We start from the raw sequence: 26633 nt of genomic DNA, 5'->3' as shown, positions 1-26633 counted from the left end.
CCTTGAGAGAAACAAGTTTGAAATTCAGCAACGAGGTTTTATCGTGAAGTTAAACAAAAACTTGTTATTTCTTAGTTTAATGGATACCAAAAAACAAACTAATAGTCACAGGAGATTTCGATTTCCGGAGCATTTTGGTCTCCGGGGTTGTTATCAGAATGGAGGACGGTTACTCGTTCTAGCCTACGTCTATGGAAGCTGCCTTGCCATCGGATGAAACTTACAAAAGTAACAGCCTGTAATTGTATTTCCCATTGCCGGGCTAATGGCCTCCTCTCCCATTGAGGGGAAGGGCTTGGAACATAATCTACCACGCTGTTCCAATGCCAGTTGGTGGAATGCACATGTGGCAGAATTCCTATGAAGTTAGACACATGCAAGTTTCCTCACGATGTTTTCCTTCACCGCAGAGCACGAGATGAATTATAAACACAAATTAAGCACATATATAGTGGTGCTGCCTGGGTTTTAACCCGAAATCATCGGTTAAGATGCACGTGTTCTAACCACTGGGCCATCTCGTCTTTTAACTTACAAAATTTGCCGTATATACAAAGGTATATATGGCAAACCAAACCAACTGTTAATCTTTTAGCATTTCTTGACAGAAAAAAATATAATTTTCTAATACCTGACTCAATTATTTCAACTGCAAATCTTCAAGTTAGCGTTTAGACCAACGGAAACGTCAATTTTTTTCCAAATTAATATTTTCTTGATAATCGAAAGCTTTTTACCATTTGCAAGAAAATAAATTAATTCACACGCAACTTCAATAAAGGTTATACCCACCTCAACAAAATCGTTTACATCTTTTATAATAATTATTTTGAAAATAATATATCTTTACAAATAAAAAAGTAGGTCAAAGGACTTAAGATAACATTAACAAAAAAACCCATCATAAAATATTCCTCATTTTCATCCTTCGAGCCTCCGGTCATTGACAGTCAGATGACGCCTAACTGATAATTACATATCATACTCTTTTACTCATTCGTATCACCTGTAGCGCGTGAAAGAGATGCATGATTACAACGGGACTTTTAATTTCTTGTCGAAGTAGTGAACACGTCAAGGACACAAAATTGTTTTCGAATTTCCATGGCACGAATGAACAAACGCTATACGAGCGACAAAGACGACGATACTAACTCAGTTCAGATGTAAAAAGAATACCGACGCGTGCCGACGTTGCGCTAACGCCGCGAAAGAATATTCGATTTTTAAACGTATTTACTTTTCGAAACGTTTGTACTTTAAAAGTTGTCCTTCAAGCCAGTGCTCTTTTAATATTATTGATTAATTGTATTTTTTTATATATACAAAATACAAAAAAGTTTTTATACCAGTAGAAAATGATTACGTGGTAAACATTTACCGGTGCATGAATCATGAACATTGCTTAGAAATTGTCAATACGTGACAATAAATCTTCGAAGTTTGCATTTATTTATAAAAGTTAAGACATTAGTGTTTGGAAAATATTATACAGAACTGTAACGGGTAAGTCTATAAATATTTTATTTTAGATATTATTTTGAGAGGGCTTCTGTATTGTTATATATTTTTAGCAACAATTATTTCATTATGTTTTTTTGTTGAGATTATAAACTTTTTAGAGAGACTTAAGTATTTTTTTTTAATGTTGAGTAGGCTGTAACCTAGTTAGACGTTGCCTTAATGAAATTCTGAAATAAATTAAAAAAAATACATCTTACCGTAGCTCCACTTTTGACAAACCATAACGGCACTATCTAGTATCTAATAAACGGCCAGCAATATAACCAAATAGAAAGCGAGAAAATAATAAAACAATTTCGCGAAACTCGACTACTTTGTCTTTATGCGACTTGTTACCTTTAAATTCCATTGTAACTCAAAAGGGTTTTTACTGACTTATTATAGTGAAATAATATGTACATTCCAAATCCATATACATCTATAAGCGTTAAATCACACAATAATTACCTACAAAAAATTTGGCAAGTACATTCATTATAGGGTATAGTGTATACCTGTTGACTTCCACGCAGGATATATTAATTTAAATAATTGTATTAACTAACATGACTTTGTATTTTAAATGTTGAAAAAGTGTAACTACTGAGTTTCTTGCCGGTTCTTCTCGGTAGAATCTACTTTCCGAAACGGTGAAGTGCTTGTAAAAGCCCACTTGAATAAAGTTTATTCTGATTTTGATTTTTAATCATCCGCAAAGAACTTACGAAACTTCATCTCTTGTGGGGTAAAGTCGCAAATTCGGCTAGTATTCATAATAATAATGAACCAAAATCACTTGAAAACTTCATAGATTCCATTCAATACTCGTTCTTATTCCATTCGTATAACACTAATCTATCTATTAATCAGGCTATATAACCGAAGGGGCAGAGCATCTGCTACAGAATCAGTCTCATCACGTCCAAAATACGTGCCTTTACAAATTAATCCAAGTTCTTGAACAATACGAGATATTATATAAAAACTTTTTTGTATGTATGAATCAATTTTGTGGTCACGATTGTTTATACTAGTAGTCTCCCGAGGCTTCGTTTGCGTTTTAGGGTATTAGTTGTCATGTATGTAGCAAAAAAAATAGCCTAGCCTTTATTGGAGTTCAAGTTTGCTTCATACCAAATTTCATCAGATTCTATATAGCGGTTTGGTGAAAGAGCTACATACATACAGACAGTTACATTCACATCTATAATATTATTATAGATTATGATAACTTCTGTGGCTAATATAATTATTTTATCTTAAAAAAAGATAGAAAGGTATTATCAAAAATTTCAATTTCATAATCAAACTTTCGACGATGTAGGTCGCGAATATTGCTTGTCGACTTGTATTAATATTGAAAACAGTACCTACATTCCAGACATGCCTGAACGTCGATGGTGACTTCCATTCCCTTCCACCATATTTTATTAGTGACGTCAATTATCCTTTGACATGTTTTTAGACCCTTCCATGGAATAAACGAATTCATTTTACTGTTCCAATTGAGAATTTTGATATTTAAAAAAAATAATTTTTATATTTTTGAATATAGATTATCAAACATCGTCAAATAATCTCAGTTTTGTTATTTTTATAGGCAACGATGTTTCCGCAAAAAGCCAATTATAAAAAATATAACTTGTCAATGTCGTGTAGGAATTCGATAATTTGATTGGATTTATGTGTAATTATTTACTAATCGAGATATTTCTTTTTTATAGTGTACAAGCAAATAATTAATTGACAAAGTTTCTCCATTATACTCTCTCGAAATAATAAAGAATGATCAAATGTTTTACTCGATTTACTTAACGATATAACATTTATTTTTTATATCCTCGTATTTCTAATCAAATTCATAAAACGGCAAATTAGAAAACATTAAGGAACATTGAATAATAAACTCGATTACATTACATAAACATTAGTGCGTTGAGAAACAAAAAGGTCCTAACGGGTCTTACAGTAAATGAACTGGAGGCTTTTTGTTTTTTTTTTGCTGGCGTACATGTAGGTCAACTGATGAAGGCTAGTGTTCATTACTCGTAGAAATTGAAGCGTTAAGAAATAATAATCATTACTTTTCGACACCAATTTTGGGAACTAAAATATTATGTCCCTTGTCAGGCACAAGATACAAACTGTGACACAATAATACAGCGTATTGTTGTTTGGTGGTTTATGTGTGCAAACCTACCAAATTAAAAAGCCTGTAACGCAATATTGAGCTCCATATTAATATGTATATATATTGAGTTAAACATGGGCCTTCTGTAGTGAAGGTAAGTAAGAATACATGATATGATATAACATGACCATACATTTCTAGCTTTTAAGTTGTAAAACAGTTACCGAATTGTATGATGGCAATATAATAGATTATAACGTTATAAAATAACGTTGCGATGTAACAAACAGACAAATGATCATAGGATGTAAAAAAATATGTTATAAATAAAATGGCAAATAATTTCTTTATTGTATTAAGTGTCTGGTTTTTTATTGTAGTCTTGACATTCTTTTTACTTCCCTTAATATAATCTCCCTCGGGATTATTCGCTTTCATTTTATCCAAACGTCCTTCCTAAGGTTTTATGGGTGTAAAGAAATGTCGACGTTAAATTATAGAATATTAAATGACAAATGTATTATTTAAGGAACTCTAAAATATCGATATAAATATATCATAGTAAATAGTAAAGTAAAGTAACAGCCCGTAAATTTCCCACTGCCGGGCTAAAGCCTCCTCTCCCATCGAGGTGAGGGTTTGGTACATATTCCACCACGTTGTTCCAATGCGGGTTAGTGGAATGCACATGTGGCAGAATTTCGATGAAATTAGACACATGCAGGTTTCCTCACGATGTTTTTCTTCACCTCCGAACACGAGATGAATTTTAAAGTCAAATTAAGCACATATATATATAGTGGTGCTTGCCCGGGTTTCTACCCGAAATCATCGGTTCAGAACGCGTTCTAACCATTGGGCCATCTCAGCTCATAAATATATCATATCGATATACATATAGGACTTTTATTTATATTAAAATATAAATCTGATCATTTCATTCATTTGTGAATAAATATTATATACTTAGTAGTCACTAAAGCGACTGGTATATGTTAAGTATACTGTAATATATGCGTGTTAATCTTAACAGATCATTTAAGTATTTTAACTGCATTAGACGAGACAATTTTGACATTCTTTCTTTTCATATATTGAACACAAGTTAATGCATTACTTCTTGCTTACATCAAAAGTAACGTGTATAACGTAATTGGTAACGATTGCGTATTTTATAGTAACGATTCAAATACTCGTTACTTTAATAACTCTATAAATTAAAGTAAATATTAATTCTAAATTGAACCATTAGATTATTATTATAAATATTCAATATTCGGATTAAATTGTAATATATTTACATAAAATCAGTCTGTATTTAGATAGAGTTGTTACAACCTCTATTTGACAATTTTTATTTTTTATTTTTAATTCCGGAAACTGGATTATATGTAATTATTACTTCTTGTCAAACATTGTGACGACATAAATAAATATTTTAAACTGGCAACACTGAAGTGGTTTACATTTAAATAAATAAAAAAGCATCTTTATAGAATGCAAGCTATTTTCAAAATACAATTGTTTTTATTTCGATTTCCGTATATTACGTCGTACAAAGAAAATTAATATTAAAAATCCTTTGACAATCGAAGCTATTAAAATATCAATGTTTATCATTTCATTTTATACCAATTCACTTTGTTGACAAAAACAGAAATTGTTTTTGTTTTTAAATAAATAACAGAAAAAATAAACAATACATATATATATTGTTGTTTGAAATCAATAACATTGATTATATTGACTGGCAATATAATAATACACTAATTATTTAATATGATAAGGCATATGATTTTTTTGTTTGAACGCCATAATCTTTTTAATCTATCAATTGCATTTGAAATAATATTTAATTTCATTAATCACATTCAATTAGTTAATTGTAATAAAAAATAGACATAGAAAAAGTTTAATAAGAATAATTACAATATATTTTATTAAAATGTATCAAAAATAATAAACGATACATAATCTCGGAATACCGGTCAGGTGGAGAGGCTAACGACCTCTATAAAATGACATCATGCCCGTACCGCTAGAAAGTTAGGATGCGTTCATAATCGAGCAGCCACATTTTATAACGTATTAAAGTAAGCTATGATCTGATTTCGAACGCATAGTAATAATTTGCAATGAAATATTTTATTTATTTTTAGCTATATGATATGTTATTTAAACAGATAAAATATGGAAAAGATTAAAAAATATATGTTATCATAGTTCAATGTTTGAAAAGACATTCGTTTAAAAGATTAAAAAATAATCACCACAAATTCTTGGTCTCTTAGTCACTACCTTCGTTTTGTATGTTATCTGTGTCAATAGATGCTAAAAAATTCTTCGAAACGCAAAACGAACAAAATTTGAACGTCGAACTTGTATTTTGTTTTTTGTTCTAAATCGTATTTCAAATGACTTAAAATTAAAATACTTTATCGTATGTCACACTAGGGACCCGCCCCGGCTTCGCACACGTGCAGTACTGAATAAATATACTACAGAATTTGTTTATTTACGACATCACATTACAAACTTCGAAAATTATCTGTGTTGCCCTAGTATATTGTCCATGTATTATATACAAAAATCTTCGCCTCGAATCACTCTATCAATTGAAAAAACCGCATCAAAATCGGTTGTGTAGGTTTAAAGATTTAAGGGACATGGACACAATTATACATAGGGATATAAGGGCAGAGAAAGCGACTTTGTTTTATACTATGTAATGATAATGATGAATATAAAAAATTGAATTTTCATCGTCTTAACACAAAAACACAGTGTAATTACACAAGGTTGGTGGTACATTGACGATGTAAGGAATATACTATAATAACTAATATTTCTTACAGCGTCATTGTCTAATGGTGACTACTTACATTCAGGTGGCCTATATGCTCGTCCGCCAATCTATACCATAAAAAACACAACAATCTAGTTCTGAAGTTATCTCAACAAAATCTAGTTGTGATCGTCATGTCTCTATGAATATCCGTGGCAGCATAAGTAGCACAGTAACTTATTTACTACTTAAATAAAATCTTATTATCTTATAAAATCTGAATCAAAAAAATCAAAATAATCTCTAACTTATAAAATAAAATAATTCCTTTTAGTTTATAAATATGCTGATATTTATTTGATTTATATGACTTTAGTTAATGGTTTAATGTCGCCTACCAGAATACAGTAAGTCTGATTTTACATTATAACGTTGTAGCCTGTCATGTCATGTTAGCGTATGAGCATGAATACTTATGTTTGTTAGGCTAGAACATAATATATTTTATTATACTGATACCAAGACTACTGATTAATTAATAAGTAAATATTTCTATAACTAATAATTTCGCAACAAAAATATATCTAGGAATGCATCAATATGAGTTAAGTTAGATTTCACTCTTTATTATGATATAAAAAACATACATATTGTATTTTAATAATGATAACATATTAAGAAATAGCTATTTTGAAAAGTACCCTTTTAGTAAATTTTCTGCCTCGCACAACCACTTTGTGGAACCAGCTTTCGCCGACGGTTTTTTCGAACCGATACGACATGGGAACCTTCGAGAAAAGAGCGTACTCCTTCCTTAAGGGTCGGCAACGCACCTGCAAGCCCCCTGGTATTGCAAATGTCCATGGGCGGTGGTAGTCACTTTCCATCAGGTGAGCCTCCTACTCGTTTGCCACCTTTGTCATAAATAAAAACCTATTAAATAAATAACAATAATAAATCCAATAGTTCGCTAATTGATACATAAAACATACTAAGAATCTATAACTTTTCTCTTCCTTCACTCGTAGAATATGCACAACCGAACCGACAGTGTTACGCCATTTTGATACGTGTATTCTATGAGCTTCATAATAATTACAGTCAATTTCGCTTAACACATTCTGTCACTTCACGCATTCTGCGGTGAGTTTCAAGTTTCTTCTCACAAAGTATCTTTACTGGTCTCGGTTTTACAAATTCCTTAAAGAAGGCTTGCATTTTTGCTACATATATTTTACTCATTTTTTAAACTATGTATTGTATATGTATATAAGATTTCAATAATTAAATAACGTTATGTCGTTATGTGAACGCGACCTAAGTCTAGTCACGTGGTACATCCAGAAGTCCTCAAGTAAACGTTTATAAGAAACATATCAAAATTAACGCACAAATACATTTCGAGCCGAGATAGCCCAGTGGTTAGAACGCGTGCATCTTAACCGATGATTGCGTGTTCAAACCCAGGCAAGCACCACTAAATATCATGTGCTTAATTTTTTAATTAATCTCACGCTCGGCGATGGAGGAAAACATCGTGAGGAAAACTAATGTCTAATTTCATGGAAATTCAGCCACATGTCTATTCCACTAACCCGCATTGGAACAGCGTGATGGCATATGTTCCAAACCTTCTCCTCGAAGGCAGACAACGCCTTAGCCCAGCAGTGGGAAATTTACATTGGTTAATGTAATATAATGTAATGTAATGTAACATTTTTAAATCATGATTTACATATCAAGGTTAAGGCCATTATATTCTAATTATACGTTATCACCATTAAAATAATTACAATCTATATAACAATGTAAAAGAAAAAAGTAATGGTAGTTACCGAGTAACGGTACACCATCGTAGCCCCATAAGAGCGGTAGATTCATGGACAATCAACGTTGATTTCCCTTCGTCTCAGTAAGAAGGCTTTCTATGCTATATCAATGTCAGCTATAGTACGACACAACTTAGATGTAGCATCGGCAAATTTCGTAAAACGGATCACATCCGAATTAAGTGCGCTATCACAAATTATCAATATTTATTTCTAATGTGAATATGATATTAAAACCCATTACATAATGAAAATATAAGGTATAAGAGATAAGGAATAAGGAATAGCACCAAGGATTCAACCAATCACAGCCCTTGAATAACTGCAGCTGGTGTGCGCAAGAAGCACGAGTGTCAAAAACAAACCTAATTTTTATTAGTATGCCCAGCGATTGGCTGACTATAAGAAATAAGAAACAAATTCCCACCGTGACGGAAATTTTATTCTTATTTCTTATTCTGTATTTTTGAATTGTGATTAACAGTGCTACCATCGCTGGATTCCGCTACTTCTTATTCCTTGTTCTTTATCTCTTATTTTTTTCATTCTGTGTGGCTTTACACAAACGTAATAACTTGCAATATCATGTGACGTAATATATACGTCAATTTGACACATCGATTTACATGCACTTGCTTTCTCGGATTGAACTGTCGAGAATCTATAACGACGGTTATTCTATTGGCTGTGTAAATCGGCAGTAATCGGTTTTATTAAATTTGCCGATGCTACATCTAAGTTGTGTCGTACTATACTCATCTTTTTATTTGTAATGAATAGAATGATAATTCAAAGATTATTAAATGTGAATGACAAATATCATAGGAAGTTAAAAATAATAATGAGTCATTGAAAAATTAAATCGACTATAAAAATTAGAAACAGCTAGTGACTAAAATAAAGAAATATATCTATGAAGCTACTGGACCGATTTTAATGAAACTTAGTAAAAAAGATGATTGTCATATGTCATGATGATGATCATATATATAGATTTAAATAGTTTCGATTACTGAGCTCCATAACATTTTTAAAATATAGTAAGTGACTTAACAGTTGGTCTGAACTCATGCTCCCCGTTTATGAGAAGGCACTACATATACATCATACACCTGCCTAACACACACATGTATATTTTGTTTTTCCTCCAACAAGGACTTCGAGACAAAAACACAAATTGGCACATGAAAATTCAAACGTTAAAAAAATATTTTTGTATCAAATTCTTTGTCGATATACGAGGTCACACCGAACTGATTATCATTCCTAATTATCTGAATGATAACAACTTATCATTCAGATAATTAGGATTTAATTCGGGTTAATTTTCGAGCCGAGATGGCCTGGTGGTTAGAACGCGTGTACCTTAACCGATGATTGCGAGTTCAAACTGCCGAATATTCATGTGCTTAATTTGTGTTTAAAATTCATCTCGTGCTTGGCGGTGAAGGAAACCAGCATGTGTCTAACTTCATAGAAATTCTACCACTATCCCGCATAGGAACATGTTCCAAACCTGTTCCTCAAAGGGAAAGGAGGCCTTGGCCCAGCAGTGGGAAAATTAAAGGCTGTTTTTGCTGTATTTGTTTGTTTTATTTTACGTTTGAAAACATTTTATTGGATGTAGTTATAATTTCGGCTCTCCTCAAATACTCATAACAGATACTCAATAATTAACCTCACTAAACAATTTTTATGAAAATCGTGCTTCGAATAAAACACCATTATCTTATAATGAAGAAACGAAAATATGCAATAAGTTGTGAATTTAACGACCCCGTTAGCGGGAAAAAGAACTTTTATTAAATTATTTTCAATTTATTGCTGTTTCATTACATCGAGTATGTAAAACGATAAGTTTACAATAAAACAGACTGAACAAAAATATTTGTATCTCTTTCTAATGTTGCATTAAAAAAGATAATAATATTTGTCAAAATAGTGTAGTCAATTTGCCTTACAGAATTAAAACGCGTTAATCAAAAATTCTCCAAAAAATTGGTGAGGATGTTGATGCCTTCATTTTTAATAACTAGCTGCGCATCCCGGCTTGGCACGGCTAGAATTAAGGTGGACATAAAATGTTTATAATTAAAAAATATCATTACATAGTATAAAACAAAGTCTCTTACTCTCTTGTCCCTATGTATGCTTAGATCTTTAAATTACACAACGGATTTCCAAACGGTATTTTTTAATAGATAGAATGATTCAAGAGGAAGGTTTATATGTATGGTACATGCATAATATACTAGAGAATGACTGAAAAACTGTGAACATTGTCAGACATTCTGCAATATATTAAGTATCAGCTTTACAACCGTCCGAAGCCTGGGCAGTGGGCGGGTTGGTAGTAATAAGTCTCCAAAGTTACATACAATCGGTTGTGTGGTTTAGGAACGCAGAAGGAATTTACTTGGTGGTAGCGCTTTGTGCAATCCCGTCTGGATAGGTAACACCCACTCACCAGTTATTCTACCGCCAAATAACAGTAATCAGTATTGTTGTGTTCCGGTTTGAAGGGTGAGTGAGCCAGTGTAACAGGCACAAGGGACATGACATCTTAGTTCCCAAGGTTGGTGGCATATTGACGATGTAAGGAATAGTTAATATTTCTTACAGAATCCTTGTCTATGGGTGATGGTGACCACTTACCATCAGGTGGCCCACATGCTCGTCCGCCAACCTATACCACAAAAAAAGGATAAACATTCGAAACCTTCATTTCTTAAGGTATTAAAAATTAATAACGCAATTTACCGAATACCTAATCTATTAAATTTTACTTACTACAATCGTTCTTACCCTAGGTTACCCATTGCATATATTTTTAGAATTGAACCCTTAGGTACATTTTTTTCTCAAAATGTAACCGATGTTCTATTCCAAACTATAATCTAACTCAACGCCAAATTTCATTCATATCTTTGTCTTCAATTGTTAATTATTAGTGGGATATACCGTCGTTGTATTTTTCAATACAGTAAATATATAAATGTAAATTTTGTGTTCGTAAAAGTCTAAATAGTATCCAAAACGGAATAAACTCAGGAGAAACTCCTATTGGCTGTTGTTACAGTGGTAATCAGACCTTATACATCTTTGCTTGAAAGTTATCATTTCTTTTTTCTTTTTAACAAGATTTTGTTAGAAAGTATGGCGTACTCAATTTTGGAGACGCTTTTTATATTTGTTTTTATTTTCGCGATAGATAAAAACAATTGCTTCTATTGTTCTGATTAATCCATGATTTTATATTATGTGATTGTGTTATATATGACACAGATAATATATAGCCAGTGATAGAACGCGGGAATTGTAATCGAAGATAGAGGATTTAAAGAGAAGCACCACTAAGTTATCTGAATATTTTTTACGCTATTTTGGCTACGGCAGTCAGTCATAAGGGAGACCAGCTCTATATTTTTGTATACAAGTGCATGGGTATCGCCGATCACAAATCCAAAACGTCAATAAAGAGTACAGGCGCTAGACCTACGTCTTCACATGTTTGCACACCCAAAGCATGGACGTTCACAATTATTCAACGTTCAGAAAGAGAGAGAATCTTATGGATGCTATTGAGATTTTTTGCCAGAAAAAACCGATTCCATTTTTAAAGGGAATATATTTTGCTCCAGACCAACGAGACAGATTTTTTTATTCGTACTTTATCTAGTGCTCAATAAATAAGAACATCGTAAATAAACCTGCATGTAACTGATCGGTCTGCTACGTGTTTTCTCAATCATACGTTGGCAGAATATTTTACAACCTAACGCAGATATACGATAACAAAAAAAAAATATGCTTCGCAATTTAAATAAAAAATCACGCAATTCCAACGTAAACACTGTGAACTAACATTGAACTATCACTGTTTGTTATTTTATCGTAAATAAACACGTCAATGGTATAACCTATTTAGACAATTTTTGTTTTTTTCAAAAAAAAAACTGACTTCAATAGCATATAGCAGTAATATAACCATCGCGTTGAAGTGCTGGCATTTATGGAGTTCATTATCCGTCTTCGAAATTCAAAATCAGACCTTTACGATATTTAAATAGAAACTTTTTGGAATAAACCTCTTTCGAACAAAGAGTTTACAAGGGCCTTCTATTTTTGGCTGAGTTATGCTGAAACACAAAACAAGTATAATTTATAGATTAAATAGAGGTCTTCTTTTGAGGTCGGTTAAAGTGCGATGGAAAATCTGATACGTTGAAGATAAATGAAGCTCATGATCGTATACAAGCAGGGTCGTATTACGTACAGGAAATTTCTTTATCAGAATTTCGGTGCTGCATATTTATGTAGGTTCTATTGGTAGCAGTTTTTCCTTTTTTATGAGGATAACTTAGAGGAGAAACGATCGCCATCAGTCTGTTTTAAATTTGCTTTAGTCGATTTTCAACCGAGGGCGACAAAATTTTGGTCTTATTTAATATTCACTTATTATCACTTGATTTGTTATCTTCAAGATTATACCATCATCAATAAAGATAAATACGGAACAAAGTGCCATCTTATAGGCATTTTACTTTATGATATACTATCATAAAGTAAAATGAGACATCTCTCGGTATATACCACCCACACATCAGGCGTTCCGCCAAACGGTCCATACCATTGTTGGGACTACGGTTTGGTTTGGATTGAGCTAGTGGTAACTACAAACACACCATTAAGACACGTAGTGTCCTATGATTGGTGGTACAATGGCAGTATAGTTCGTGGTGAATATTTCTTACAGTGACAATTTCTATGGGTTGTGACCATTTACCATCAGGTCAATTCAACTGCCCGCCGACATCTGTTATAAAAAATATTATTTATAAACAACTTTTTCGCTCTCCACGCCCTTATGATGTAAAGGATAGGAAGTTGATCAAGTTCGGTTCATTGTTTAGCTTTGAGATAGCAAAGGACAGACAAACTGTAATGCGGAATTACTTATATATAAAATTAGTATCGATTAATATGTGTATAAAAATCTGGCTCACGGAAAAAGTTGGTGCGACTAGATTTAAGTAGAAGCTGGTACAATATAATCTGTCTAAAAAAATTAATGGAATTGATCTTGAGATTAGTTTTCTTATTTCGAAATATGCGTTTAAATGCGATTTCCCTCTTAATGTAGTAGCGAAATCTGACGCCAGAAGTGAAGCGTGAAGCGATCTTTCCTATCTTTTATTCATCGCTGTAAGAAATTTATAGACAGGATATTAAATTTTTAGAATAGTCTAGAAGCAACTCTTATATATCTTTTCTTTTAAATATTTAACAATCCTCGTGAAATGAAGCGTCGACGTCGCACGGGTGTTTGCACAAAAAAAAAGTAATCTTTAAAATTTATTATAATTATTTCACAGAGCTGAGATGGCCCAGTAGTTAGAACGCGTACATCTTAACCGATGATTGCGGGTTCAAACCCAGGCAAGCACCACTATATGTATGTGCTAAATTTGTGTTAATAATTCATCTCTTGCTCGATGGTGAAGGAAAACATCGTAAGGAAATCTGCATTTGTCTAATTTCATCGAAATTCTGCCACATTTGCATTCCACCAACCTGCATTGGAACAGCGTGGTGGAATATATTCCAAACCCTCTCCTTAATGGAAGAGGAGGCCTTATCTTAGCAGTGGGAAATGTACAGGCTGTTATTTTACTTTACTATTTCAATGTTTAAATAAAATAGGTTTATTACACTGGCAGTCTCAAATACACATAAAAAATATGTATAGTATATAGTTTCCCTAAAGTGAAAGTAATAAAAAGTGATGCAATTTACGCCTTTACCAGATTCAGAGTTTTCCTCCGCGGCTCCCCATAACGCTTCTCCCCTGACAGATGACGGGTCCATATGTCAACGAATGTGACGTTTCATTTAAGGGGCCACTTCATCATGTCACATTTTGTTTCTTAATTAAATTCTCGCCTTGGAATAGATATACGCGTGTTATATATTTTTATCAAGTTTATATTTGAAATAGTTCAAATTGATTAAGTCTTAAAACTTGAGAAGACCACGTTGTTTTAACGCAGGATATTCAGTACTAAATATTATGTAACAAACAAAAAATCGAAATCAAAATATTATTTTTTCAAGTTGACTAATAAACGCACTTTTAAGTGTTGAATTAAATGAAAAGCTACCATCGGCTCAGAAAGTAGATTCTCACGAGAAAAACCGTCAAGAAACTCAGTAGTTTCTTCTCCATCATTCTTATTACAGAGTATGTCAATAAAGATCAAATAAATTTCTATATACATAGAAATAATAAAATACTTAATCCACGCTTTTTTTTCAGTAATATAATTTTGTATCCAATAACATGCCTTATTAATAAATGTTTTATTGACATGACCTTTAATAGGCAAAGTTAAAAATAACTGTGGATTCTTATTATAGAAATCACTGAGTTCCAAAAAGGATGTATTGTCTTATCGCAGTCAGATAAGTTCCTCGTCTATCTATACATTGATTATAAACATTTTTTCCAAAAAGTTTCGTATTATTTTGCCTTCCATATCGATGTGAAACTCGCAGCATAAAGTGTAAACACAAATTAAGCACATTATAAGCAGTGGCGTAAATAGGGCGGTGCCACCGATGCCCAGGCACACATAGAGCATAGACTCTCAGGGCGACTCTCAGGGGCGCAAGAATGGACCGACTGGGCAGGACTATTGTTTCATCGTTTTGCTCTTGTTAAGATTCCGCTGAGCCCCTAGTACTCGATTCCAATACAAACGTACTTACATGCTAGTATCATTAAAAACATACATCGCGCTCATTTTTAGTGCAGCGCACAAGCGTTTTTGTGTTTAGTGTTTATCGTTAATGGGCAAAGGGTCTGCTTAAATAGGGCGCAGTTATAGAAGCTCGCACAGGGCGCAAAATGGGCAATTTACGCCACTGATTATAAGACAATACATGTCTGGATTCGAATTCACGATTGTTAATATCTACTGTGCCATCTGGGCTAACATAAAATCATCCCGGTAAAATATAGGACATTTTACGAGAATTATTATTTTCCCGAATCTATCTAAACGATGGTATTTTCTGGTGTTCCTGAACAAATCGATTCGAATGAGCGTCGCTCAGTCATGTCGGGATTGTAGAAATATTGTTTGTGGAACAAAATGTACGGACATTTATTTCTGCTAAATCGGGTATACCAAGTCGTTTTATAGATCTGTTCGCTCACGGAGTCACGCTCCTCCACTTTGAACTACTGGCTTGGGTTTTAGTGACGCTCGTGCTTACAAGATAAATCCTTTAAAAGACATATTATATGTCATATAAATAAACATGATATTCTCCGTTCCAATCATAAGAGAAAAACCAAATAAACATTTGACAGCAAATTGCAAAGCGATGTCATTGGACGAAAGCTTGATTAATCCATTATATTCAGTATGAATTTTCAAAAAACGAAATGACTTTATAAACGCTGACGAAACTGTTATTGGAATTTTGAAAGTGAAATTAATTTGGATATAACTTTCAAGCTTAATAATGTAACCAAAAAAGGCCATAGGCCATTTTATACAACTATCACCTGGCGACAAATAAAAAAAAACTCGTCTGTCTGTAATATATAAACCGCGTTTTACTAAATCCATATCCAGTGTACATGTTAGTCCTGGCTTATCACTGGAACGGCTGCAATTTTGACGGGACTTTCACTGGCAGATAGCTAATGTAATAAGGCGTAACTTAGGCTACATGATACAGACAAATAACATTTTTGTTAAATTCAAACACATAATTTTAATTACAAAATTAATTGTTCATTATATATTTGTAATTAATGGTCTTGTAAAAAGGTATTCGCCTTTCCACAGCTTGCTTCGTAACGATTTACTTGACAGTCATTGATAGATTGAAAGTGATCATCCTTATAAAATAATGTGAAGAAAAATGTTCATCGCTTCTAAAATAATTAAATAAATAATTTAATTACGTATATATTTATGTTAGGAAGACGAGTAAGAATTATTAGTGTACTTTAACTATACCATAATAATTATTACATTGATAATAATATTTGTATGCTATTAGCAATGTCTTTAATTTTCTCTTCAAAGACAAAACAATCACCTGATTTGGTAAAAGGTCAGATTTTTCAAAGAACACTTTTTGACATACGCCCTTTTTAAGAGTTATGTATTTTTATTATAAATTTTCTGGGTGTGTTCATATTTTCAACGCTAATTAAAATATATATTTTTTATCTATTAAATAATAAATAACAATAATTTTAACTATTGTTTTATTTTCCTTAATCTCATTATAAAACAAACAACAATAAATTCGTTTTCATTCTAAAACTGTTTAAGCATACAAATAATTTGTTGTAACCGAATAAATGTTCGAAACATTCACGGCTTTTAATCATAAAACTATTTCCACAAACCAATAAAAACTGTTATCGAACTTATACCATTTATTTTGTTTCAGAACAAGATGGCGCGCGTCGTGATAGTTTTAATGATATGCCAGATTTTAAGTTTCCCTATCCTCACGCAGAGTAATGATGACAATCCGTTCTTGGATCTTGCTTCATCATTCCTGCAAAATATGGGAGATGGTGGAAATAACTTGAATGGGATGGCTGCTATTGGCAATATTGTTGGTACCTTATTACAAGGTGATAATGCTAAGAATTTGGGATCACTGCTAGGACAGGACAATGGAAGCGCTGGTGATGTTTTATCTGGTAAGCATGTATTGCTATCACTAATATTGATCTAGTTTATAATACAGATGAGGTAGACTAACTAGTATGTAAAATAATAAGTTTCTTGAGGGTGGCGATTACAATTTAAACACTATATATTCTATTAAACAGTTTATTTTTTTAAATCACAGCGTAACATAAATCACTTCGTATTCATTATACAATTTGATTACTAATTTAATAGACTTATACACACTTACACAAATACGAATAACAATCGCGATCGAATTAATAAATAATAAGTGATGTTATCTTAATTTTATTTTGTATTAATTTGTATACTTTTAGTGATTTTTTGTAACGTAAACTTTGCATGAATTTAATGAATTATTTAATTTTAATTTGTACCTATATCAATTCAAACTATTTGTGATTTTAATTTTATTAATTGCATGTTTATTTTTATGGTCTTTAATCTTTATCAATTTTAACTTATATTTTTTTAATCTTTCTACTCATGTTACTATAATTATGTGTTATTATTATTATTAATACTCTTTATTGCACTGAGAAATTTTACATAGAAGTTTTAAACATGAAATTTTTGTTTACAATGGCGGGCTTATTTCTAAAAGAAATTTCTTCCAACCAACCCACAGCTGTAAGAGATAGTGTTATATAGCAGGTATAAATAGTGCAACATTAGATACTCTTAGTAATATTAATGTATTTTTAAAACAAATATTGTAATTGTTGTGGCTACTTTAAAAAGCTTCACATGTTAGCTATTTTCACTTAATTGTTTTACATTTGTCATAAAAAACCTGTAGTAGCTACTAGTGGTCTTTAAATAAAAAAAAAAAAATTATCCCACAATCGATAAGATAGAAAATGCCTCTTACTGACGAGACCGAATTTAGACTCAGAACACACTTTAACAGATTCCGCCTTCCACAGACAATTGAACGCCAAGCGTTTACTATAACTATCTCGATGGAATAGCCTAATTATTCATTTTTCGATTCTGAATATAAACCCAATCCCATAGGATCTGAAGTCTTATACAACAGCCACAATACTAACATAGCTTTTAAATATATGACATTAATATAACCAGCGTTCCATTAACATACAATATTGTTATCTATTTCACTTACGCCATTACTCAACACGTTGAGAAGACATCTCCTTCCCATCTACATGATGCTGACATGGTACGTCATTATCAAAACGTCATAATACGCGTGAGAGGAAGTCTAACTAATCGTAATATATCAATGGGAACATATGAACGATGCGATTGATTTAGTAATCTGTTAAACTACAAGTATTAATATTTGATGTATATTATAAGTCTTGTGGGTTTATATTAAACATAATGATGATGTGTATGTTACAGTCATAGTGATTAAATAGCTATTGTACATAATGACTGGTCATTATATATAATGGCCAAATTCACTTGACAAAGTAATAAATTAATCAATTTGTCTGGACATTATTCATAATAACGTGTCAAAATTAGTCAAAGTTATAAATACGGTCTAGCCGACTTGTTAACCCTTCCTCTCTTCATCTTCAACTTTACGCAAGGAATCAGTTCACTGTCTGCAAAGAAACGTTTTTTAAAATAGATACCGTTCCTCAACATGAAGTTGCCATCAGGGAATGTGCAAAAAAAGAGTCACATCTTGGCGGTCAAGGATTTCAGCATTGCAACTGTACTAGATTATGCGTTTCAAATAGGTGTAAATATAAAAAGTCAAACCTCATGTGCAACTCAAAATGTCACAAGAGCCTTACTTGTAAGAATAAATAATAATTATGACCTGGTAAATTAATGTCAGTTCGTTTTAAAAACTTTATTATTTTTGTATTTATTGGGTGTTGATCCCTGTGTTTCTATTTATTTTTTGTTTTATAGCCAGTGAGCTTTAAATTTAATTCATAAATTAAAGTTAAATAACTTTATAACAATGTTAATTGACGTGAAATTACTATCTTATGTTATTTTAATTTTTTTAATAATCTTTATGATTAGTTAAAGCAAGTTGAACTATAATTTTATAATTTTAAACGCATACCTACATGTTTTATTACATTATCCAAGTCATCGAAGATATTATATATAATAGCTAGTTAATGTGATTAATTTTGTGTCCATTATCACTTTAACCAGACTGAGTAGATATTATGAATAATGGCTAGCCATTATACATAATATCCAGATTTATTACTTTGGCTGTAACATATACATTGAATTAAGTAAAGTATGTACAAATTATAAGAAAAAAATAAACGGAAAATTGGAGCTGCAAGTGTGCTGGTAAATTGGTTTAGAAAATATATCTTTATATGGCTACTAAAAAATATTTATTTGTAATCTTCATATATTTAATATAAGTGTGCATTCATGTATGTGTGTGAGAGAGAGAGAGCGATAGAAAGAGAGAGATAAAAAATAAATATGAATATGCGTAATGATTTATTTGAGCAACTAAAATTTCAATGTTGAATGCCTATAACACGTTTACTAGCAACGTAGCACATACTTTAGAGTACTTTTAATTAGATCTTGTAAGTAATTCACTCAAAATATCAATATTTAACCCATTATTCCTATTCTCCAGGTTTGGGAAGTCTGTTGGGTGGACAAGACGGCAAAATAGATCCAACACTGGTAGGTTCCATGGTATCGATGCTCGCACAGCAAGTATCTTCGAGCAATCAGCCGACCCAACGCCAAAAACGCGAGGCAGAATCGAATGACATCAATATGGAGAGCATTCTGAACATGGCGTCAGGATTTCTAGGCAATAAGAACCTCGCGGGAATGTTACCCTTAATTATGAACAGTTTAAGCGCATTTTCGGATGAACAGGCAAATCAACGGGCTGACAGTCACAAAGATCATTCGTCCTTCCTTCCACCCTTCTTGGAGAAAGCGCATTTGTACTGGGACGTCTTCATAAATTCTGAATTGGGGAAGACAGTTTGGGAAAAGTCTGGATTCAAACGTGCGATGAAGTCCTTCATCGGTCCTGATGGTAATGTCAGCTTCGATTTGATGTTCAAGAGTTTTGAAAACCATTCGTTCAGGAGACACTGGATTAAGGCTGTTGCGAAGTATCTAACTGATATGGTCGTTCACATCGCTAAGCCAGAGGTCTATCAGAGGTAAGAGAATATTTATACCTAATTACCTATGCATACTTAAAATGTTATTTTTTTTTTTTAATTTTTGACGAAAGAGTTTTTATATTTCGCAATTTTTAAAACAATTCTAAATATGCATTTTAATGTTTGTAAATTTAATACAATTTTGAGATAAGCTACACAAAGTCGTATACGTCAAAATTAAATGGTTACGTACTTTAAAAAAAAAAAAACAATTATTTACTATCAAGTTGAAAAAAACGGTAAAAATAAATCTCAATATCAGCTTAAGACACTAAGAAAATAACGTCTTAGTTGGTGGCGCATTGGCAGGAAGATATTTGCCGATCTACCTATCTATATCACAAACAAAAAATAAAAATCAATCTCATTTCTTATTTCAGTAGCTATCTTTAACAATACCAATCAAGTAATCTAAGTGTTATAGTACATACTTGAAAGTAGCTTTAGTAGTTCCCTCCTAATATTTACATCAATGTTATTTTTATCATTATAAGATTTGCACGAATAATTTCGTTCACACATTAATTATTTCGAAATAATTATTACATCTTTATTAATGAAATCGGCTTATCTCATTGGTTATTCGCGCAAACGTAAAAACAATATACATCTGGGAGATTATTATTAATAAATCCTTGATGTTCAAAAAAAAGGTCCATGTCTAGTAAATTTGTTATCAAATGGAATTAAATAGTAATTATGATGATGTTAACATTCATAAACATATTAGTCTTCTACAAAAACAGTGCACAATCATATTTTTTTTCTATCTGTACTTATAAATAAATATGCGGTATTTTTGCTTTACTGTGTAAACTGCTACCCTAATACACAATAAATTATACCAGAATACACAACGCGTTTGTAAGAAGGCTTTTATATATCTTATTATGATCAACGTGATAAGCAGGAATTTAATGTTCTTGAAAAATATACATATATGTATATGAAATGTGCTTTCCGACAGAAGCAAATATAAATGTAAAGTAAGAAAAAAATATATAATAACTACAGGTAAAAATATAGTTAGATCTTTGAGCTCCGAAATAATTAAAAAATATTTATATAATAAAAAAAATGATACATAATTAAATAATAATATTAAAACTAAAAAAAATAAAGCATTATTATAATATTAAATAATAAAATGTTGAAGTATTCATTAATTTTAAATACGCAGAATGTATAAAATTTAATTTAAGCGATAAAATAATGTTTATGCTCACATTAGTCCGTATTAAGAGGTTCGGTCGGTTTTTCTCAGAAGAATCTACATTATTCATTCAAAATTGGAACTAAAACGTTTAATTAAAACTATATATTTAACTTCTATAGTAGTAAGGCATTAAGGCATTATTTAAAAGGAAAACTATATATTAGGTAACTTCTATGTAAGGCACTAATGAAGAAGCTTGTAGTCCAGTTGATTAAAATATATTTTTATTGATAACCAAAGCGAATTCTAAAATATTAAAATTCCATACAACAACAACAACAGCCTGTATATTTCCCACTGCTGGGCTAAGGTCTCCTCTCGCTTTGAGGAGATTTGGAACATATTCCACCACGGTGTTCTAATGCGGGTTGTGAAACACATTTGGCAGAATATCTAAGAAATTAGACACACGCAGGCTTCCTCACATTGTTTCTTCACCGCCGAGCACGAGGTGAATAATAAACGCAAATTAAAGACATGAATATTCAGTGGTGCTTGGGTCTGAACCCGCAATCATCGCTTTAACTACTGGGCCATCTCGGCCAATTCCACACTATAATCAAAACAAAAGACAGTTGCCTTTAAAAATATATAACCAACTCAATTTTTCAGATACTTATCGTCGGGACAGTACATCGTAAACAGTTTCCTTGACACTCAGGGCTTACCCAAGACCACACACTTCAATATGCACAAGCCGGAAAAATCCATAACAGCTTTGACAAATTACGTTTTAAGGAAATACCTGGACATGGACACAGATGTTTCTGGATATGTCAAGTCTGCGATTGAATATATGAAGGTAAGTACAGACAGAAAAAAATATAAAATTTAATTTCCAATTTAGCTATGGGCGCGGGATATACCATCTTAGTTCCCAAGGTTGTGGGACATGGCGATGAAAGAAATCATTAATGTTTCGTTCGTGGTCACGGGTAGACTAAGGTGGCATTTGTCTATTTGAAGAACAAGGGAAATATTATTTGCAACTACCGCCAACGATTTTCGGTAGTTGTAATATACGCGATTAAAATCCGTTATAACTAGTTTTATTTAAATGTGTAATAATCGCGAAAATTTAAGACAACTTCATTAATTAATCATTACGACTTCATTCTAACAAATTATACCAGAAGTTTTGGTGAAGTTTTTGTGTTTACCATTATTATATAAGTATCAGTGCTTCGCGTTTTAACCCTCTTTACTATTAATTTAAAACGCAAGAAATTCGTCTTCGGTTTTTACACGTAATTTGCACTGTATATAAACATTTTTCACTACAAAATTTCCCACAAAGAAATGCAGAAGGACCGATATGAATACATTAGTGTCATAATAATAAATAAGGTTAAAGCGTCGCCATTTTGAAACAGACTAAATTTATGCTTCTCATGCAAGTTTCGTTACATTTTATAAAGTGTTTCTAAATGTACTTACTGTTAGGATAGTGTGTGTTATTTATGTTCTATGAAAATGCATCCATAGTCAGTTATTTATAGTACATTAATGTTGTGTGTACTTACACCTGATCCTGAATTGGTCCCGAGTGTGGTAGAGGGCATTATGTCTGCACCATTAATGTCTTCTTTGCTGTAGGATATATCAGTCGCCATTTTCGTTATTTCGCCAAAACGATATTTAAATAGACCTTACATATTTAATTCAATTAATATTATAAATATATACGTCTGTCTTTTAACAACTGGTATCATGACTAAGTCATTTTAACTCGACTGATTTGAAACCGAAATTTTGCAAGAGTTAGTGTGAACTTTAGTGGACATTTTCATACTAGAAGCCTTCTACAATTTTTTAACGCCAGGAACAATAATCTATATTTAATATTATAAATGCGAAAGTAACTCTGTTTGCCCGTTTTTCTTTCCCGACCAAAGCAATGAACCGAATTTGATGAAATTTGGTGTGAAGCAAACTTGTACTTGGAGGAATGACATAGGCTACGTTTTTTGCCGAACTCATGACAAGCAACTCCATAAATGCGAGCGAAGCCGCCGGTGACGACTATTTAGGGTATATATTGCAAAGAACTTCAGCAAGTTTTCTATTTTTTCAGCAAATCTTAAAATTGGCTCAGACAGCTTCACAAAACCTCGCCAACCGATCGGATTACCACGCAATCGCGGACAGATTGACGGATACGTTGAACTTGGAAGTTATAGAACCGGTCCTGAGGGTATACAGGGCTTACAAGCACTCCAGAGAAGCACCACACTGCCAGGAACATCTCATGTGTGTCGTGAACAGTCACCACGATCAGGACAAACAAGGTTAGTTTATCTGTTGTTTTTTCTTCCTGGTGGTAGATTATATAACGAGTGGGTGGTACCTTCCTGTATGGGTAATATTGTGAAATATTTACCAGAATGAAATATAAGATGTTCTCGCTTGATGATTATGAACTTATAAGTTCAATTTGAAGATCAATCTTCAATTAATTTCAAAATGAATCAAGCATCTCTGAATTTTCATTTGCGTAATTAGTATATATATTCTAACTCGTGTTCGGCGTCAAAGGAATAAATCGTGAGGAAACCTACATGTTTCGGATGAAATGCCACATTGGCATTCACCATAGTGAAATAACTTTCAGAACGTCTCTTCATAAGTAGCGACGTCCTATGCCTGAAAGTGGGACATTTATGGACTGTTACATGGTACACTAAATGACAAATTTTACTTAAAAGTTTAGAGAGCTGATATTTAGGATACTATCCATCCTGACATTGTACAATACAATACAAATAATATTTGGTCTCATAATACAATAAGGTTATAAAAACCAAACTAAATGTTCGACTACAGAATCGCAAAATAGCTGTTCCATATTTAAATTGTAATATTTGTCGCTTCCAGGTCTTCCCGGGTTCAAGGCTGGCCTAACCAAGCTGAGCAGTCTGGCCGCATCAGCAGCACTCAGCTTCCAAAACGGCAAAGGATTCTGGGATCTTTACAACGCAATACAGAGCGATGTCAATTGTGAGGTAAGGCAACTTTTCACGTTTATTTTTGTATATGAGAGCCGAGGTGGTCCAGTGGTTAGAACGCGTGCGTCTTAACCGATGATTTCGTATTTAAACCCAGGCAAGCACCAATATACATATGTGCTTAATTTGTGTTTATAATTCATCTCGTGCCCGGTGGTGAAGGAAAATATCGTGAGGAAACCTGCATGTGCCTAATTTCATCGAAATTCTGTCCTATGTGCATTCTACCAACCCGCATTGGAACAGTGTGATGGAATATGTTCCAAGCCTTCTCCTTAATAAGAGATGAGGTCTTAGCCCAGCAGTGGGAAATTTCCATGCTGTTACTTTACTACGTTACTTTTCTATTGTATATGGAATACGTATTACACGTTTATTTCACCATTTTTCTAAATATATATTTGTGTATTTGTACATGAAAATCTTTTATAAACGTGATACTTCAGCAGCATAGATATAAGATAGTGATATTAAACGTTCGCTGATATATTACATGTAGTATTTTCCAAACGCTTTTCTCACCAGAATCATCACGTAGAATAAACGCAAATTTCTTATGACGTATTGCCTTGTTATATCTAGTAGTAAAAGGGTTTATGAGGCAGCAGATCTTATGACGTCACTAAATAATGAGTGAGTGATTTAACAAAAGTCAGTGTGACCATATTAACAAAATCTCATTAATTCAAAAATTTAATGATCATTGATTAATGATGGTTAGTGCAACACTAGATTTATTAAGTAGTGTCCGCGTTAACAAACACATAACTATTCTATAGGCTATTACTTCGAGGTCACCATATCATAATTTGGACTGATACATTACGGTAGAAAAATCTATAAACCATTACAGAAGAAAAAAAAATCTTTTAAACGTCCATGTCTACATGTTATGTGTAATTACTGCTTTACCAAAATCATATTAAACATATAATATGTCAATAATTATGTAATCTTACTAGTATTACCCATATATTGCCTCTTATATTAATTTTGCATATAACTTTTTCTTTCAGGCCAAGTATCCAGCGGATTGCGCTGCATTCCACGAACACGAGCTAAAAGTTACTACTGAAGTTTACCATAGTGAATTATAAATTAATAATTAATTATAATACACAATTATAATTAACTTAGTTTTGCATCGACTAAATTCATTAGAAAATAAATTAGGCTGAATTTAATATTATTTATGTTTACACTTTATTTTTCTCTGAAATTATTTGTTTTATTAAATTAGGATTTAGGTTGCGTTGTAACAAGCTTTTATTGGATTTAACCTGTTAGTATGTCTGAATGAAATCAGCGTGATTTCATTCGCCTTAGACCAGTTCGTAATACTATTATTTGTTTAATTTAGCTAAAATTATAGGATCACTTGGTACTGCTGAAAATAATATATTTTATACTGTCATTCAAAATTTTATATGTTTAAGTACACAGGTTAATAATTAATAAAAGCTTGAATCATTAAAGATAATATTTAATTATTAAATATATTTAAAAATATATTTATTAAGTAGGACGAATATGAAATCTTAATGATTAAACTTAAGTTAAAAATCATAATAAATAAAAAGTACTTAATTTAATAATTTATAAAAAAAAAGTTCTTAATTTAAAATTGCATTTATTAGATTAATATTATATAATATTAAATAATAATAAAAGATGTTCATATTCCTAATTGAACTTAGATTAAAATAATTATCTATTTATACATCATTTTGGTGATAGTTTAATTTCGAATTTATATTTAAAAATTAATTTAAGCAAAGTCGACTGATAATTTGACTTAATTTTATTATAATTTTGCTGGACATGGTGCTAAAATTGAAATATTTACGTTTTCCTTTTCATTTTTATGGGCATATGTTAATATGTGCATTTAATATCTTTTTGCTTACTTTAACTTGCTATTTTTCTCAGTATCCTAACGACGAAAGCGTATCGCATATTTTGACGCCAAAATATTAAATAAACGTTTCTTCATAGTAACTAAACTCATACGATCTTTTAACAGGCGTTTATCGTATCTGAGACAATGTTTGTTAAAATTGAATTTAGCTGGCAATACAGCATTTTTAATAAGTGTCATTATTGGCGCGAAAATTTGAATAAATCAGTGGATTTTTTTGACATCGTACGGTTGGTAGCATTGTATCACCGCTGCCATTTACATTTTCCTCGAGCTATACCAAAAAAGCGTTCGTAACAAAACCGTCACAAATATGTATACGCTTTCTAAATAATGTAATTATTTATAATAAAAATGTGAATTATCCATTA

General features: G+C 32.0%; 1 protein-coding gene across 1 annotated transcript; it reads left to right on the top strand.

Annotated features, from left to right (window-relative positions):
- The first annotated feature begins 1158 nt into the window (after nucleotides 1-1158).
- On the top strand, nucleotides 1159-25511 carry LOC124539841. The gene is made up of 7 exons (XM_047117198.1): nucleotides 1159-1506; nucleotides 16724-16982; nucleotides 19574-20120; nucleotides 21952-22141; nucleotides 23414-23627; nucleotides 24214-24341; nucleotides 25361-25511. Exons 2-7 carry the CDS (start codon nucleotides 16730-16732, stop codon nucleotides 25439-25441), a joined length of 1413 nt encoding a protein of 470 aa, XP_046973154.1. The 5' UTR covers nucleotides 1159-1506; nucleotides 16724-16729; the 3' UTR covers nucleotides 25442-25511.
- Nucleotides 25512-26633: the final 1122 nt, after the last annotated feature.

Source organism: Vanessa cardui, chromosome 23 (genome assembly GCF_905220365.1).
Source record: "Vanessa cardui chromosome 23, ilVanCard2.1, whole genome shotgun sequence".
Classification (NCBI taxonomy): domain Eukaryota; kingdom Metazoa; phylum Arthropoda; class Insecta; order Lepidoptera; family Nymphalidae; genus Vanessa; species Vanessa cardui.
The sequence above is the reverse complement of the archived record's forward strand: the minus strand, read 5'-3'. Positions and strand labels throughout refer to the sequence as shown.